Source organism: Paramisgurnus dabryanus, chromosome 5 (assembly GCF_030506205.2).
Source record: "Paramisgurnus dabryanus chromosome 5, PD_genome_1.1, whole genome shotgun sequence".
Taxonomy (NCBI): Eukaryota; Metazoa; Chordata; class Actinopteri; order Cypriniformes; family Cobitidae; genus Paramisgurnus; species Paramisgurnus dabryanus.
Window position 1 is genome coordinate 24226348 of NC_133341.1, and position 18374 is coordinate 24244721.

Sequence of the window (18374 nt, forward strand, 5' to 3'; positions counted from 1 at the left end):
AGAGATACATCGCGCAGGCGTAGATTGGTGGCTAAAGCGGAAGTACAAAAGAAGCAAGGGTGGAAATTATTTGACATCCTCCTTAAAATTTTATTTCTTAACGTAACGGTTTTGTTTGACGACATTCCTAAACTAAGGCTGAGAGTTAACAAACATGCCCAAAAATAAAGGTAAGTAAAATACACGAGGTATTTTTGTTAAAATAGCTGGAGTACATTTTGTGCCTACCCGGCCTTCGCGAGCAGTGCGGCAGCGTGACCAGCCACTGCGTTTCACGCCGCTGCATATGCCTGTCCTCGCATGGGTTAAACATAAATTTATACATGACACAGTCTCACGTTAAGGGCTATTTGGTTTTTATAATACAAACATTGTATTATCAGACGATTACTTTGTGGTTATATTAAGAACGAGTTAATTACGTTTACGTTTTGTTTTAGTAACTGACAGGCTAAAGTCCGAGCGCCTGTTTCTTTTTATATTTCTCGTGTGGTCTTCAGCTATAACTATAAAATAAGTTACTTAAGTTGATGTGGAACAGATAATATATAATTGAAAAAAAACATTGTTTGTCAAGTGTATGTCATGCTCATTTTTGAGTTAGATGTATGTTTGGCTTTAAAAAATACTTTGATGAGATGATAAGTGTTTCTTATATAGAGTAGCTGTTGTTGTTATCATCAAGGGTGTTTGTTTTATGTCTCCAGGTAAAGGAGGTAAAAATAGGCGGCGTGGTAAGAACGAGAACGAATCAGAAAAGAGAGAGCTGGTTTTCAAGGAGGACGGTCAGGGTAAGTAAACATCAACATGTTTATGCTGGGAGATCTGATTGGTCTTTACAAATAAATTTAGGTTTACATCATAAAAGATGCACCTCTTCTTTTGATCCTCTTATATTTTGTAATAAAAACTAGACCCAGCTGAAATCATCTAAAATCTCCAAATGTTTTCTGCTAGAATATGCTCAGGTGATAAAGATGCTGGGAAACGGGCGGCTAGAGGCCATGTGTTTTGATGGGGTCAAACGGCTCTGCCACATCAGAGGAAAGCTCCGGAAAAAGGTGTGATACTGTTCATTATGTATACTACTATATAATCTATTTCATATTATTGTTTCATGGGTTTTCCACTTCACATATTTCTTTCAGGTTTGGATCAACACGTCTGACATCATCCTTGTTGGTCTTCGAGACTACCAGGTATGGTTTTTGTTATAATGAACCAATAAATGTTTAGAAATTTTCATCCTTGAATTGTTCTATTGGGCCTTTCTTACAGGATAACAAAGCAGATGTCATTTTGAAGTACAATGCAGATGAGGCCCGCAGTCTTAAAGCATACGGAGAGCTTCCAGAACACGGTGAGATTCACTTATTGCCTTTTTTTATATTTGTTTGTAACTGGTAGGTCACTGACCTAATAAAAGCATCTACAACAGTATAATAAATGTCAGATGATATGGTTTGGTAGAGCCATATCCCTCTACTTTAAGGTTGATCAAGTGTGTAAAGATGGCAGCCAAGTGCTTTTGTGTGCCGTCCTTCTCATATCTTGTCTTTTCCTGCAGCTAAAATCAATGAAACTGACACATTTGGTCCTGGAGATGATGATGAGATTCAGTTTGATGATATTGGAGAGGATGATGACATTGATGATGTAAGTGTGGGGTTTTTGCTTTTTTTCCCATTACAGCAGCTGTAAGATTATGTTTGTTTCTCGTGAGTAATATTGACATTGATTAATAACATAAAGAACAGTTCTTTTATTAATTTTTTACTGCATTTACTACAATTTGCAATGTTGCCCTCATCTGTACCTTTGTGCTTAAATTTTGGAGATTTTGTTATTGCTATTGTTTTTTATTGGTGTATTTGTACTGTAAAACCCTTAACTGTTATACTGCAAAATTATAAATTTAACCGAGAGAATTGTCTTATGTCATAGATCAATTAAATACAATGTGTTAATACTAAGCTTTATTTGTTCATTTTTGCTTATTCATTTAGATCTAAGTGAGAAGTCGTGACTGCTGGTAAGCTCTATTGTTTACACTGAGAGGGGAGGATCTTTCTTTGTTTGGACAAATTGCGATCTTGGGTCTTTCTCATTCGCATCCTACTGCTGCAACCTTCAGAGAAATACTTAAAGGCTTATTGCCTATCTGTCTGTTTCTCTCTCCATCCAGCCCACAACCTCACTACACGGCTTCTGAGCATTTTGCCTGTCAAGTTTATCTCTTTTACACATTAACAAACACATTTGACTGCATATTTTTGTTATGATTTTAAAGTATTTATATTGTATTCCCCTGTATGTGGTGGAATTTAAACCTCAAAGAAATCCAGAATTTACAATAAAATGTCAAACCTTTTATCTGTTTGGCCTGAACTTTATTTCTTAATGTGTATTTGCATTGATTTTGTAGTAGTTTATTTTAATTTTGACTGTGCCTAAAATGAAAAGCATGTGTTTTTTATTTTGGTTGTTATTTTCCTCACAGCTTCTATTTGTAAAATAACTCATGTCCACTAGGGGGCAGTCAATTGTTAGTTTTGTTTCAAAATCTGTTCATTTTAGACAAATCTCTGCCAATAAACACTTCAAAGAGTATAGTTTTGGATAACCCCTTCATTTTTCTGGCATTTAGGTTTACAAATTATGAGTAAGAAAAAGCATGTCACCAAAACGTTTTACATTCTGTTTTAAACAGTCCAGAGGTAATTTTTTTGCTGTATCTATTATAAAATTATTATTTTCTTATTAACTTTCTGTTTGCGCCCTATGCTTTTAAGAGAAGCAATGCTGACCCAGTTCCTTTGGACTCATTATTGCCGGTCCTGCCCTGCCTCTGGGTATATTGGACTGCCATGCTTCATTTATCATCTCTACAGAGGAAGTGTTAGTTCATTTCATACTCTTGAAGAAACAACAGCAATCTCTAACTTTCCTTATCTGTACCTGTTTGGTTTTAAAAGTAGGAACTGTGCATTTTAGTAGTTTTTTGGAAGTGTACATAGTAAATAATGCAGAACACAGCAAATCTAACTCAAAAGACTTCTTACACCTTAATGTAGGCCCAAAAAATAGACGCTACACTAATAGGCCCGCATATCTGGATTGGTTGGGGTTTATGTTTTAGATCAAACCAGAATCTTTACAAAACGTATTGTTTTTAGTTATTAATTGCTTTATATATTGCCGTGAAGGTAATAAAATATGTCATTTTGAAAGTGTCCGTTTGGTTGTGACTTATGAAAGTTTTTGGCATCAAAAAGTGTGTGGTTTATGTCTCAAAATACATTAACATATGACATGCAAGGCTATGATTAAAAATAACTGGTACAGACACTGATTTAAAATGTATTGATTGAGTAGATTGAATATAAAAAAGCGTCTGCATACATGTAATTAAAATATACAAGTTATTGCACCATAAAAGAGTACAAAAATGCATTTGAATTCTTAGTTTACTTCAAAGAATTTAGATACATCAACAACTTTTTGAAATTAAATGAAATGAAAACAAGGAATTTATGAATGTAACATTTGGCAATAAATTAATTCTAAACTAGGCTAATACAAACGTTGATATTTTTATAAAAACCTGAAAAGCCAAGCCAAGATACTTAAATCTCCCAAATAATAATTGTTCAATCGTCTGTTTTTTATCGACGTTTTACCCCTATGGATGATGACGTCACCCAGAGGTTCAGCACTACTGCGCTGTCCACCGTCACGAGCCCAGTACTGGACCGTCCACATACCATGAGCTCAACGTTCCCATCTATTTGTATGCATCTTTACTTGTCTAAAACAGCATTTTGTTGGTAACAATTACAGTGGAAGATTAACAATTTCAATCGATTCGTCACTGCAAACCTAACAATCCGCCAAAGCTCCAGAGTGGATTGTGCTGAGACTGAGGAAAGCGGATAGCGTCCCGCGGCAAACCGGAAGGAGCGGGCTATGCTGTTTCTTTTGGCTTGAAATTTTTTGGGGGGAGTATTTTGCTGCGGCGCTGTCCGTGACATTGCGTCTTGCGGGTGGGAGAGCCACCGGTGGACCGACGAAGATGGCGGAGAACCCCGCTGTTAATGTAATACCAGGTGAGCGCAAAGGTAAATATGAAACAACATTTGAGGAAAAAATACCGGTGTTTTGTTGGGAAATAAATCTAGTTGTCAAACGGAGCGTGATTCAAACGGAGCGTGATTCACACTTGCTTACAAAAGGGGTTTATAAAGAAAAACAATGAATGGGTTGTCTAGTCAGATTTCCTTCCCAAACCCCTAATGCTACAAAAAATATGCTAAAGAACAAGTTTTATTACGTCTTCACGTCATAACGGGCCTTCAGCATCGTTTCATTCATCATCTTTCACTTTTGGCTTTGTCTGTTGCAGATAAGTGCAGGTGAGACTCGTTGCAGCTAGCATTAGGTCTTTGTTGTTTATTGGTTTTCACAAATGTTATAATCAGATAATTCGCCCACTGCGTTGTATTTTTCAAAGGGTATGGGATGTTCTAGAAAGTTGACAGCCGAACACCGCCCAGCAAAATGAGATTAAAGCAGTTAAGGATAAACCACGTCCATTTGCCAAATTAATTTAATGGGAAATCGATGTAGCGATCAACATCCGCTTTGGTTGCGTGAGTAAGAGTCTGATGATCTAAGCATCATCTGCAGAATTGGTCTCTTTCTCTCTCTCTCTGTCCTGTTGTTATTCTTTTCTCCAGATCAGACCTAAATACAGCTCATCCTGAATGAGACACAAAGAGATTTTGGCAGATTATAGTGGCACATCATTATGATTTATTATTTTCCAGTAGCATGATTTCACTTTGTGATTGATTATGTACCTCAGATTCAATAGACTATTCTCCAAATCATGACAGTCAGTGATGATGTCATAAGGTACTGGTTTATTGATTGGCTGTTGGGATGGTTGTTTCTCTAATATTCAAAATGTCTAAAATGCATATTGGTTGGGAGTTTTTTGGACTAAGATGCAAGCAGTGGTGTAGTAGGGTATACGCAGGCATACGGTTGGCATGGGGTATACCCACTTCTAAATTCTAAATATTAAATATGAATATTCATTTCATAATGATCCTTACGCTGAGTTGCAGAAGTTAAGTGACAATACTAGCCCATTTTGGAGTGAACTAATTATGCAAGACTATGCTACATGTTACTGTTTATACCACATGGTGTTTGGGTCGCTTTTATTGGTCATAAATTAAAGAATATATCCACTTCTCCAGGCACCAATACGTCACTGGACACAAGTAGCCTACTGATATCTTTAAAGGTTTTTACATACCTCACTTCTCAACCTGCTCCATTCACATGTAGAATTCATTATTAATGACATAGTGTTGTTGTGTGAGGCTGAAGGCTTATTTGTCCATTCATTCAAAGGGGCTAGAAGAGTTTATTCACAGGGATACCTTAGAAGGGCAAGTTAAGTACCTTTTAGACAAAGGTTGTTAAAATAATAATTTCTTTCTTACCTTTTATCGTCTAAAGAATCTTATCCCACTGTTTTGTGGATGGTTATGCTCTTTATTGAACCATAGAGCCTCACAAAGAACTTTCAGGAACCTTTATTATACACTGCCAGAATAAATGGCCAAAAATGGTCCCTAGCTGACTCTCACTGAGGTAGCCTAGTACCCTTTCAAAAAGTACACCTTTGCACCAAGCAAGTTCATATTAGTACCTCAGATGTACATATTGGTCCCATAGAGTGCATATTAGCACCTTCAATGGACATATTGATACAACATGTATACATGAATGGTACATAATCGGACCTCTTTAAAGTAATCATTTACATGGTAACATCTATAAAATCTGGTTACATTTAAAAAACAATTTGACTCTTTAAAGTGCACCTTTTTCATTGGTAAAAACAATATTATTTTGCGTATTTGGTATAATATAATGTGTTTGCGTGGATTAAAAAACATTATTTGAACATGCCAGGCATTTTTGTAGCTTCAGATATCCTACCTTCCTCAAACAATTTGATTTTGTACAAAATTCATCATTGTGAAAAGCGCTGTGTCCCTGATTGGCCAGCTAATCTGAACGTTGTAATTGGCCTGAATACCTCTGACGTCAGCAGGAAAATGAAGCTCCTTATCATGTTTGAAAGATTCGTTCACAATGCAATGCTGACAGGAGTTAACTTACAGGCTGTGAGTCAAAGCGGGAGGAATTATGATAATGGCGATCTTGTCCACGTCAACAGGCCTAGAAAGTAAACTGTTGCCTACAATCTGTGTGTTTTTTGTAATCCAAGAACAGACATTCACTTTGGGAACGATAACTCGCATCATCGTTTACCTTGGCATTTGTACCTTTTTCATATCATTAACCTGTACTAATACACACTTACACACCAAAGGAAATCTAAAATCATGAATCGGTAAGAGGCTTCTGTATATCTGTGGCATGATGTTATCATAAATCTTGTCTGTGCTAGTGCTGTAAGTGTTCATGGAACTGTATGAGATTGAGTTCACACATTATGAGTCAGCTACATGGCCTGTGTGCTTTTACAGCAGAGCTCATGTGTACAGTGAGGATGCAGAGAAAAGAGAAATGAAAGAGCTGAAACCATCGGCATATCGGTATATAATAAAATAAATGCTGAATAGCAAAAACCACCTTTGAAGGTTGTCATGCTGTCTTATTATATTTGTTTTAGCTTAATTTGTGCCTCTCTTATTATGTTGGTCAGTTGAATGTTAATTAGATCCAATCCATGTTCAGTAAAAATAATTTGATGCAGAAATAAACTAGCTAATAGACCAACTGTATAGTATTGTATACAAGTGTTTAATATCGGCATCAGTATCGGCCAGAAGTTGTCTGTTTAAATCGGTATCGGCCCAAAAAAATCCTATCGGTGCATCCCTACATCTAAGCTCATATGTAAATGTCTTGGAAGGGGCACCTTTAAACAAAATATTATTAAGAAAACTAGAATATAGAAAAAAAATAAGAAAACCTAAGAAATTTAAGGATTGAGATGCTTTATTTTGGTTTAATGGCCCTGACTCCAAACTCCAAAGCGCCCATCGCCGGACATTTTATGTTCAGTTCATTACAATGGAAGAAGGCATAGCAGCATCCATTTTTTATTACAGTCTATGCAACAAACACATGGATTGTAGGCAACAATTTACTTCCTTGGCCTGTGTTAACCTGGACAGAATATTCATTATCATAATTCCGCCCACTTCTGACTCACAGTCTGTGAGTAGCTTATGTTTTCATATTTAAAGAATTTACTACTGACTTTTTAAACCATGAGGTATTCAGGCGAATCACAACGTACTGGTTAGCTGTCCAACTGGAAGACACTGCGCTTTTCAGAATGATGAGCTTTGTAAAAAATCAAAGCTTTTTAGGGAGGTAGGGCATTGAGGAGCAGCAATAATGTACGGTATGTGGAAAATAATGTGAACTTTTTTTTAACAACAAACCATGCAAACAAATTGTATTTCAGCAAATACATAAAATAGAGTTGTTTTAGCAATGTAACGGTACATTCACATGGGACGAAAGCTTGAGTTCATAACAACATGTATGTAGCCCGTAATGCGTGTGGTTCGTAATTTCAAAATATGTGTTCTGCGCATTGAGTGATTCTATGTGCATCATGTGTCTTGTCAAAATAAGTGCCTGCTGCAGACCCGTCTAAAGGTTTTATGATAAAAGAGACGCTCGCGTTTGCAAGATAATTGCATAATCTCATGCGTAATCAGTGTTTACTTTTAAGGGAGTGTCTTGCGTGTATTTTGTGAACGTGAGCGTCGCTTTTATCATAAACGGTTTTGACGCGTGTGCAACAGGCACTTATTTTGACAAGACACGTGATGCACATGGTTCACATGATGCAACAAACACATATTTTGAAAACACAAGCAACACAAATGACACAATGAACACATATTTTGAATTTGCACCCCTCAGATGAGCAGTCACCAGCCGCAACTGCGTAATAGTCCCTCTTTAAGTGTTTCATTTGGGATAATTCTACTCTTTTAAAAATTCATACCCTTGAGTACATAGTGCATAGTATGTCGTTTGGCACACAGCTTATGAGTTTTCAGAATGTTTTTTCTCTCTCAAACAGCTGCAAAGGTTATGACATCGCCTTTAACTCCTGAAAAGAAACCTCAAAGCAATGGCCATGCCTCACCAACTTACCAGAAAATCAACCATGGAAGCCCATCTATAAAACACAGTAAGCCCTTGTCAATATAGTCCAGTACATACAGTATTAAAGTGATGAACAGGTTTTGGAGTCCATGCTAGCTCAAGTGCATACTGTTATCATAGTAACAGTAGTGAAACAAATACTAAGAAATAATGTTAAAAAATATCACTATCAGTAAAACTTTAAAACACTTTTTTGACTTTCTTCTTATCCTACGTCTTCATCGTATCCTACTCAAAAGCCGATGCCCTAACTCCAGAGAAGAAACCTCAGACGAATGGAAGCGCTTCACCGTCACGCCATCCGGCCAATACCAACCCACATACAGGTAAACAATGTAAGTCTCACCTTTTCTGTTTGTGTTAAGTGGACATCTTCCATGTCATCTGACTGTGTACCTGAACAGCTAAAGCATCGACATACTTGTGTACCGAGACGTGTCCATTTTGCTTGTATTTTTTTTCCAAGACCTAGAAGGATTTTTAAAGACTGATGATAGGATGAGACTTGCCAAGGAGAGACGTGAGGAGAGAGAGAAGAGTTTGGGTAAGCATGCCTGTCATTATTGTGCCTCTTGTGTGGGCGCAGTGAATTCAAACTAGATTTCAAATTGTTTTATATTTTTAATGCCCAAAAGACCTCTCCTGCTGTGTTTATGTTTTTTGTACTTTCACATTTTGAAGTAAACTGTAAGGCTAAAAACCTTTTTAGTTTTTTTCTCCGGTATCCTTGGAAGATCATCTGAAATAAATTCAGGAACTTTAAAGTAAAGCGGCAGTTGTACTTAAATTATTTCAAAGTATTTAATAGTACAACAATTAAACAAAGATTCATATGCAACCACAGAGGCCTGGGTTAAGCCCCAAATATCCACCGGTTTTAGTTCAGCAGGCTCTCTTGCTGTTTCAGCTGCACGTGAACAAGCTATAAAGGAGAAGGAGAGACGGGCACAACTTCAGTATGAAAAGACAGTGGAAGAACGATGGAAGCGTCTAGAAGAACAGAGACAGAAGGAGGAGCTTCGTAGAGTGGCGGTGGAGGAGAAAAGAAGACAGCAGCTAGAAGAGGAGAAGGTCAGAGATTTATAGATCCAAAACCTGTCACTGAGCTGCTACTATAGTCTGGTGCAGTGGCGGCCGGTGACTTCTTTTTTCGAGGGCGCATGATGTGAAGTTCGTCACAACATGTATGTAGCCCGTCATGTGTGTGGTTCGTAAATCAAAAGATGTGTTCGGAGCGTCGAGTGAACCGGTGTGTGTCACGTGTCTTGTCAAAATAAGTGCCTGTTGCAGATGCGTTTAAAGGGTTTATGATAAAAGAGATGCTCACGTTTGCCAGATACTCACATAATCTCATGCGTAATCAGAGTTTACTGTTAAGTGAGTGTCTAGCGTGTATTTTGTGAACGTGAGTGTCTCTTTTACCATAAACGGTTTTGACGCGTGTGCAGCAGGCACTTATTTTGACAAAACATGACGCAACAAACACATATTTTGAAAACACAAGCAACACATGACACTCCGAACACATATTTTGAATTTGCGCCCCTCGGATTAAAGGAGTTTAGGTGTCACATTTATCTAACACACCCATTTTAAGAAGGATAACCCTAATAATATGAAAATGAATAATATTGTGAGTCAGAGTTGTAGAAGCACATATATAAACATAGGACATTGTAGGAATAGTTTGGGAATAGTTGCTGAGCTCCTTCCACCAATCCATCTCTTACTTTATGTAGACTGTTGGAAAGTGGCGTTTTTGTGTCTGTCTTGTGTCGATTAGCACAACAGATGTTTCTGTCATCAAGTCTAATCTTCACAATCTTCACTGAGAAACCTTTACTGACTCTCATATCAGTTCATCTCGCTCAGGCAGTGTTTTTCTTCTGAAAAGTACAAAATGTATTTGTGCTGTTCCTCCTGTGACCTTTCCAATCGTATTTTCTCATGCTGCATCATAACACAATTCAATTCCAGCCCAGCCATCAATTTTAAAGGTCCGTTGATTTATGTCGAAGAGCCGCAGGATATTCAAAATGCGAAATGTATTTGTGTATGGTAGAAAAATTTTCTGCATAAAATCATCCTACATAATGTGAAGAACATTAACCTTGTAAGGTTCAAGTCAAAGATCGAAAAGAATAAATAAATATTTGATCCTTCTAATCTTGTAATTATATTATGAGACTTTAGCCTGGATTTCACAGGCAGGGTCATAATTTATACCACACAATAAGAAGCCATCAGGGAAAAACGAATCATTTGTATGAAAATGGAATTGCTCTGTATCTATGGCAATGAATCCTTGCCTTGACATGTAAAATCACCCACCCACAAGCTAGACATTATTCATACACACTTTCTCTTTTATCTGCCATGAGTTTGTGAGTGTTTACTGATTCTTCTTCAATCATGAGGATTTGACCAGATCAGCAACAAGGCTTGATTTTAATCCTTTTCTCTCACTGCGCTGTGGATTCACTATCCTTCTTAAACACAGCCTTTATCTGCAACACAGTACATTTTTACAGCTATGCGAGTTTTGGAAAGACAAGAGGCCGTAAAGAAATGCGGAGGAGGTGATGCTGGACTCGATTGTCTGAGCTGGAACCACTTTCATAGAAGCAAAGCACCCACCAATGAAATATAACACATTTCTGAATAATCATATCAGTATTGGATGGACAACAGTAATTGTGTTGTGCTCATCACATACTGCATCAGTACCACAAATAAGAATAAACTGATAACCTTGAAAACCTGAACACCTTTGAAAGCAGTAGACCGCTAAACGATATTAAGGCAATCTGGTTACGGTTTTAGTTCAATCAGATCATTGATAAGTGATTTAAATTGTAACCTTGTCTGTGAAATCCAGGCTGACATCTTATAATATTATGAGTATCAAAGTTTCAGTAACTGGTTTCACTGATTTGGCTTTACTCAGTCAATATTAAAGATATCAAGATGATATGTTCTTTACATTATGTAGGATGATTTTATGTAGAAAACAGTAAGTAACAAGACTAGGTTTTCATAGCTCATTTAATTAATAGATGAATTAGTGGCAAAGGTGGCTGTGGATGTGGCTGTGCATGTAAGTGTAAAGGGTACATATTATGCAAAATCACCCATTTTGGAAATAAAAGCCTTAAGCCTATGTGTGAACACTACCACACTACTCCTTTTTTAATCCCCATTAAATCAAAGCTCTTTAGACATGCTGTTTTGAATCTCTTGTTAATGTGACATCATACTGATAAAGCTCCACCCACAGCCACTGACTGACTGGTTAATTTTATCTTAATGCTTTTTTAAATGTGTTTATTAGCACATTGTAGCGCTTATGCGGCTAAAGATACCATTGTCTCAGACTGTATTAATAGAAATCAGGTCTATTTTTAACCAAAAGTGTCTGTTGGTAAGGGAGTGAGGGCAGTAGCTCATTTGCATTTTAAAATAGTGCTTTTTTGCTCCCACCCGAATAGGGGCATTTTGCGCATGTTGTAACAAATGATCTGTGGGGTATTTTGAGCTGAAACGTAACAGACACATTCTAGGCACATCTAAAACTTATATTACATCTTGTATTAAAGGAGCATAGGTGCTCTTCAGTGGTAGTGTTTATAATTAATATAAATTTGAAGATCAAATTGGGATCAGTGCACATGGTAAACAATTAAAAGCTGACAAAATAGTCAAAATTTCATTACATCCATTGTTAAAATATTGGTAAAGTATTAATTTTGGACTAACTTTGTTAGTAGTGCATGCATATACATTACATGCCTCCAAATGTAAAATATGAATGTAAAGAGAATGACTTGTACTGATGCTGTTGGTGAAGTAAATGCCTGATATTTCTTGTGCTGGAATGATACACACAGGAGCGTCTGGAGGCTCTAATGAAAAAGTCTTTGGAACGGAGCCTACAGCTGGAGAACAGGAACAAACGCTGGGCCTGGGGTCCCAATCAAGGTGAGTTTAATGCGCACACACACATCACACTGAGGGGAGGGTAAGTAATGATGTAAAGAGTGTGAATTGAAGAAGAAAGAGCTCAGGTTTCATAATTGAGCTCATCAAAGAGGGAGGACAGTGAGTACATACATCTGCACCTCACTTTGCTGAGTCTCTGTCTGTTGGTTTGATTTAGATCGCAGCTGATGAATTGGTTAAAGAATTGGCTATTGATCGTGGCCTTTAGATTTAATCCTTTTAGAAGCCGGGGAGGTTCAGAAGAAGCAGTGTTTGTGTTGGCCTATGTGTAACGAAGACGTTTATTCATCCACGTCGATATGTTTGTAAAATATAGTTGAAAGTGCTGGACATTTTCCTATTGTTTCCTGTTGTTGTTGTTTTAACAGTATTTGCTTGATGTCTTTCATCTCTTTGTTTTAATGACATGTGTTACCCAGCAGGTTAATGCACTTTTAGAATGAACTCAAATGGCATTTGTGACTTTTATGTTGTTTTCAATTGCAATTCCAAATGCTTTAAGACACAATGAGTGTTATGGGTTATAGGCTTTTTGATAAAAAAAACAATGTTTGGTAACACTTTACAATAATGTTCATTAGTTAACATCAGTTAACTACATTAGTTAACATGAACTAATGATGAACTGCACTTATACAGCATTTATTGATCTTTATTAATGTTAATTTCAACAATTACTAATACTTTATTAAAATTTGGTTGAAGTTAGTTAATGCACTGTGAACTAACATGAACAAACAATGAACAGCTTTATTTCTATTAACTAACATTAACAAAGATTAATAAATACTGTAACAAATGTATTGCTCATGGTTTGTTCATGTTAGTTAATACATTAACTAATGTTAACTAATGAACATTATTATAAAGTGTTACCCAATGTTTAATAAACTGTATGTGACCCTGGACCAAAACATAAGTCGCACAGGTATATTTGGAGCAATAACCAAACCAACTGTAAACTGTATGTGTCAAAATTTAAATTTTTATTATATTTATCATTTGTAAAATGTGCTGCTAAGAACTTTATTTGGAGATCTTTAAAGGCGATTTTCTCAATATTTTAATTTCAGATTTTCAAATATTGTCCTATCCTAACAAACCATACATGTAAGTTTAATTTATCAGCTTTCAGATTGTGTATAAATCTCATCAAAATATTGACCCGTATGACTGCTTTTGTGGTCCAGGGTTACATATAGTTATCATTATTATTACTATTCATAAGGTACATGACCAACAAAAATTAAGATGACTATATCTAAAAAAAAAAAAAAAAACTAGACCAGTTATTATTTTTATTATGCATTTGACAGAAACTTTTTTCCATAGCACCTTAAAGGCGGGGTGGATGATCTCTGAAAGCCAATGTTGACATTTGAAATCACCTAAACAAACATGCCCCATCCCAATAGAATCTGGACCTTCTTTTAATAGACCCGCCCCACACATACGCAACCCAGGCAACAATGTCGATTAGTAGACACGCCCCTTACTGCTGACGAGTGCGTTTTGGTAGTCGGCCCGACACCCTTTTCCAAAGTGTTTTTCACAAATCACGCAGCCGCCTTTAAAGTGTATTCAACCTATACATTTTATCACTAAGTGTGTTTCCTAAAAATAAAACCAATGACCCATGGCGCTACTAAGTGCATTTGGTTACTGAAAAAAGTTCAACCTTTTATTTGCCATTTGCAGAGCACAAATAATTGTACACATACATAGGAATTGTACTGCATCACCCTTAAATAAACAAAATACACTAGTGCTTACTAACCATGTATACCCTATATACTTTCAGATGGTTTTTCATGAAAGTGTATTTCAATTTTACTTGATGATGAGTTGCGGTGGGCCCTTGTGTGCCTGTGTGTGAATGTAGGATTGCAGATTTTGAGTTGGTGTGTGTTTAAAATCAGATCAGCCCAAATCCTCAGCCCTGCTCATTTTGTCTGGCTGCCATGCAAGAGAACGTGGTGAATGTGTTCAGGTGTGCGTGCTCGGATGCACACACCACCCCGAACACAATTCACCTAAGGGTGCTCAGTTTATCCATAACGCTCTGCTCTTTCTGCTGTGCTCTGCCCTGACCTCGTTGCCCAGGTGACTGGGAGAATGCCCCTGCCTCCGCCCTCCCCTATGACCTCGCTGCCCCCTCTCCTGCTGCCATCGAATCAGGCAACGGTATGAACCCTAGCTGGCCTTTTTCATCAACTTTCCTTTCCTGTCCACTTAGTTTGAGACGTCACCTGTGCAGTCTTTGGTTTCAATCCCTTACCTCTAAACCAGCCTACTCTGCCTCCCCTATCATTGACTGAGTACTTACAATGTTATGAGAATAATATCTTAATTATTACTGTAAAAGTCTAATTTGCACCTCTTAAGAGATAAAAAAGAGATGGGGATGACAAGAGGAGGCTGCTTTGTAAGACAGGATATTATCAACGTGTCTGGTATTTGTTTTGCTTAGCTAATCATCAGCACCACCATATGCAGCTATACCTGAACTGAATATGCAGTGCCTTGCAAATGTTGAATTACAAGTTACTAATCCTTCATTGAAATGTCATTTCCAGTATAATCTAAAAGCACTAAATGCCAAAAATTATTATTCTAATGAGTATTGCTAAAGCAAGCATCAGTTTTACTATTGCCCATTTTGTCCTAAAGAATTGGGAATTACCTCAAAACTCTGTGGCGGGGTTTATGAAAGATAGGTTTGGTTATCTCTAGATTAGCAAGGCATTGGATATTCAGTGTGCACATGCTCTGTAGCTCAATGATTTTTATTGGTGAATGTAAAAAACATTTTAATGTCTGTGTGTTGTGTCTCTATGTGTTTTGTATTGCTCTAGTTCTTTTATTACAGTTTTGTATTGATGTGTGTGTGTGTCACAGTGCATGTTTGTGTGTTCAGGTAGTTTTTCTTTTTAATCTTATTTTGTTTAATAAAAAACAGTTACATTAACAAACACACACACATGCACTGTGTTTGGTTATGTCATGAGAGGATCCAGTGGCGTTTGGTATAATGCTGTCAGTGTTTGGCACTGACACCCCTAAATCAGAACACCCCTACGCATTCATCCCTCTATCTTTTCATTCATGTGGTGTTTGTCCATCCCTTCTTCTCTTCATTCTCTCCATCCCTCCATTCTTCTCTGTGTCAGCCCATCACAGTCACCTGAACTCTCTGGACAAAACAAAAGTGATTCGCCACCTCACACACACACACTCATCACTGGCTCGTTGTAACAGTGCCGCCGAGCTGCATGTGTCCTGTCTTCGCTGCAAAGGTAACACACGCACTCCTCAACAGGTGTGTTATGAAAATGCCTGAAGTTGAGTGTCAAACTACATTAGGTGTGTTTGTGCCATCCAAACAAATGTGTGTGTGTGGTTTGTTAAGTGTTTTGTCAGTTTTTAGTATGTAGCCACGAATGATACTGTAATGCTGACAGATCTGTATTGAATGTTTTATTTTCCCTCTTGTGCAGTTCCCGCCAGTCCCCACAGGTCACCATATCGAGGGTCACCGAGTCGCCGCAGAACCAATGCTGTGCCAACAGAAGAGTCGTGTGGTGCTATCAGTGCCCCCAACACCCCCAAGGTCAGATAAGGCTTTGCTTAGACAGAACTAAAAATTTTAAGTTTTTCATACTTATTGTGAATTACGAGGCCAATTGCTACTCACAGTTGTTGCATAAGAAAGTACCTTGACATCGTGCCGACACTTTGATTCTAGCAACTGATTTCAAAAGAGACTCACTTTTTACAAGACAGCGGGCTTTGTGCTAAGAGTTATCAACTTATCCAGTTATTCAGCTCATACAGGTACAAACATGAATTTTTCATGTTATTTGTGCTGGTACAGAAGGAGAGGTTGCGAAGAGAGAGGAGAACAGGTTCTCCGGCCACAGGCTCACCGGTGAGGAGAACCAAATCTCCTGCTGATGTTCCCCGGCGCTCTGCCTCACCTGCCACACCAAAGTATGATATACAAACACTGGAATTCCTTTCTACAGCTGAACACAAACAAAAAATATATATATTAAAATGCCATCATGGTATGTTTTTATGTGAGAGTCAAAAGGCAAAGCTCCAAAAAGCACAACCATCTATTATTAACTCATTCCCCCCAGCCTTTTTTGAGAAGTTGCCACAAAAGTTTCACAAAATGCATTTCAAAGATATATAAAATATATAAATATACAAATATATCAAATGAAAGAACAGACCCTCTGTTTTCAAACAAACATACAAACAAAGAAAATGAGAAAAAAGTTTTATCCTATGTTTATTTTTTTCTCTGTTTATAAACTCTTCAATATACTGGCTATAAGGGAATATAATATAAGGGGACATTGAGCAAAAATTAAATAAAGTTTAGTTTCGCGTGTGCACGTGAAACTATCGCGTGCTCACGTGAAACTATCATGTGCTCACGTGAAACTATCGCATGCCCACGTGAAACTATTGCGCTTAGTTTCGCTTGCTCACTAAACGTAAAAAAATCTGCACATGAAGGTTTCGCGTGAGCACATAAAAGTTTCACGTGAACACATGAAACTAAAGTTTAGATTTTTTTACTACAATGTCACCTTAGGGGCTCGGTATAAATATGGGTATTTTCTTCAAAAATACAACATTTTAAGCAAAAAGCTGAAATAATTGAATTTTTGTGAAGGAATTATCAAAACATAAAGTGTAAAATTAATAAGTAATGTTTTGCTTTAGTTTTTTTATAAATTGGGTAAGAGCCATCTAGTGGATAATTGCGGTATTACAAATTACCATAAAAACTCAGATTAATAAAATCATAAAAATTAATAAAATAAAAGAAATTTTTTTCAGGCAAATGTTTTCTCTTAATTGACGAGATAACTCGTCAATGGCGGGGAATGAGTTTATGTAATCCAAAGAAAAGTCCTTCCAGAAAAACAAATTTTTTTTTGTGATTGTTGCCGGGGAAAATCCTTGATCACGTTTTCTTAAAAAAATGCGAAGGAATAAGCGGGATATTTATGCAATTTTATACGATAAAATTGCGTGAACATGCAAAAACTGCTGGAACCTTTTTTGCAGCTTTTCGTCACATATTCACGTCACGTCATAACGTTCCCATGGCAACGGGACAAGGCTGCGCTTGTGTGAGGAAAACGAAACATTTTTCAACTTTCGGCTAAGATAAATTTGATTTTTGCTGCGAAAATGTGGGGATTATGAAATCGTGCAAGCACCTTATATTTTACTCACGGAAATCTGCAATTTATGCTGCAAAAGTGCAGTGTATTTGAAAAAATGAGACCCCCGCATAAATATGTGGACTTTGGCTGATTATGCGTTGAATCATGTGATCGCATAATCGTGTTTTTCTAGAGGTGACTCCAATGGGTTAATGTCTTCTGAAGCGACATGATAGAATACAATTCAGCTTATTTTACAATCACTATGCTGCATATATGCTTTTAGAGCTTCGTAGACATACCATAGACTTTAATTGTCTTCTATTGGTTTTAGGTTATTGCCTAAGAGTCGTACTCAGTCACCCTGTACACCGCAACAGTATCCACCATCCCCTATGAAACACAGAGCTGGCACATCGGCAGGTGAGAGCAACAATAAGACAGAAGACAAGGCCGTGGACAAGCAAGCCGAGGAAGTCAAAGGTCAGGCCCATAAGGAGGCCAAGTCTAAGGTTCATCAGAACAAAATCCCAAATACTGAAAGTTTGGAAAAGGCACCAAAAGTCCAGACACTCGTTTCATGCACACCACCACCAGAGAGGAGAGCAATGAAGGTAGAGAGCCACATTAATGGTGGAAAAGACAAAACAAATGTGGTTATGGAAAACCAAGAGAAAAGGAATGCCAAGACAGAGACCCCGGAGAAAAAACACCCCAAATCAAGCTTTAATGATGTGAATGCTGACAAAAATGCAGGTGGGTCTAAATACTTTCACATTTAGCACTTTTATTCAAAGCAGCTTTTACACGTATGTATATTTTTATCAATATGTGTGCTCTGTGAGATCAAACTTGTTTAAAAAACATTTTTGCTCTACTAACTGAACTAGAAGAACACTTGCAGGGCACTCAAACTATACAATCACTCGTGAAGTGTTTTATTCACTGAATCAT

General features: G+C 37.3%; 2 protein-coding genes across 5 annotated transcripts in view; both read left to right on the forward strand.

The window, feature by feature from the left end:
• Nucleotides 1-11: 11 nt before the first annotated feature.
• On the forward strand, nucleotides 12-2371 carry eif1axa (eukaryotic translation initiation factor 1A X-linked a). The gene is made up of 8 exons (XM_065250479.1): nucleotides 12-170; nucleotides 708-791; nucleotides 958-1061; nucleotides 1149-1199; nucleotides 1279-1360; nucleotides 1568-1656; nucleotides 2007-2032; nucleotides 2186-2371. The coding sequence occupies exons 1-7, from the start codon at nucleotides 155-157 to the stop codon at nucleotides 2010-2012; spliced, it is 432 nt and encodes a 143-aa protein (XP_065106551.1). The 5' UTR covers nucleotides 12-154; the 3' UTR covers nucleotides 2013-2032; nucleotides 2186-2371.
• Nucleotides 2372-3709: 1338 nt separating this feature from the next.
• map7d2a (MAP7 domain containing 2a) overlaps nucleotides 3710-18374 on the forward strand; it is a 32569-nt gene continuing 17904 nt past the window's right edge. For 2 of the 4 annotated variants that reach the window (XR_010526749.1, XR_010526748.1), the window contains exons 1-10: nucleotides 3710-4118; nucleotides 8150-8260; nucleotides 8475-8570; nucleotides 8702-8779; nucleotides 9143-9306; nucleotides 12123-12213; nucleotides 14338-14418; nucleotides 15732-15844; nucleotides 16109-16224; nucleotides 17755-18176. Coding sequence is in view for 2 of the 4 variants with exons in the window: in XM_065250480.1 (XP_065106552.1) it covers nucleotides 4073-4118; nucleotides 8150-8260; nucleotides 8475-8570; nucleotides 8702-8779; nucleotides 9143-9306; nucleotides 12123-12213; nucleotides 14338-14418; nucleotides 15732-15844; nucleotides 16109-16224; nucleotides 17755-18176 (1318 nt within the window). In the remaining 2 variants the exon portion in view is untranslated. The remainder of the gene's footprint in view (nucleotides 4119-8149; nucleotides 8261-8474; nucleotides 8571-8701; nucleotides 8780-9142; nucleotides 9307-12122; nucleotides 12214-14337; nucleotides 14419-15731; nucleotides 15845-16108; nucleotides 16225-17754; nucleotides 18177-18374) is intronic. The other 2 variants (XM_065250480.1, XM_065250482.1) reach the window with 2 other exon arrangements.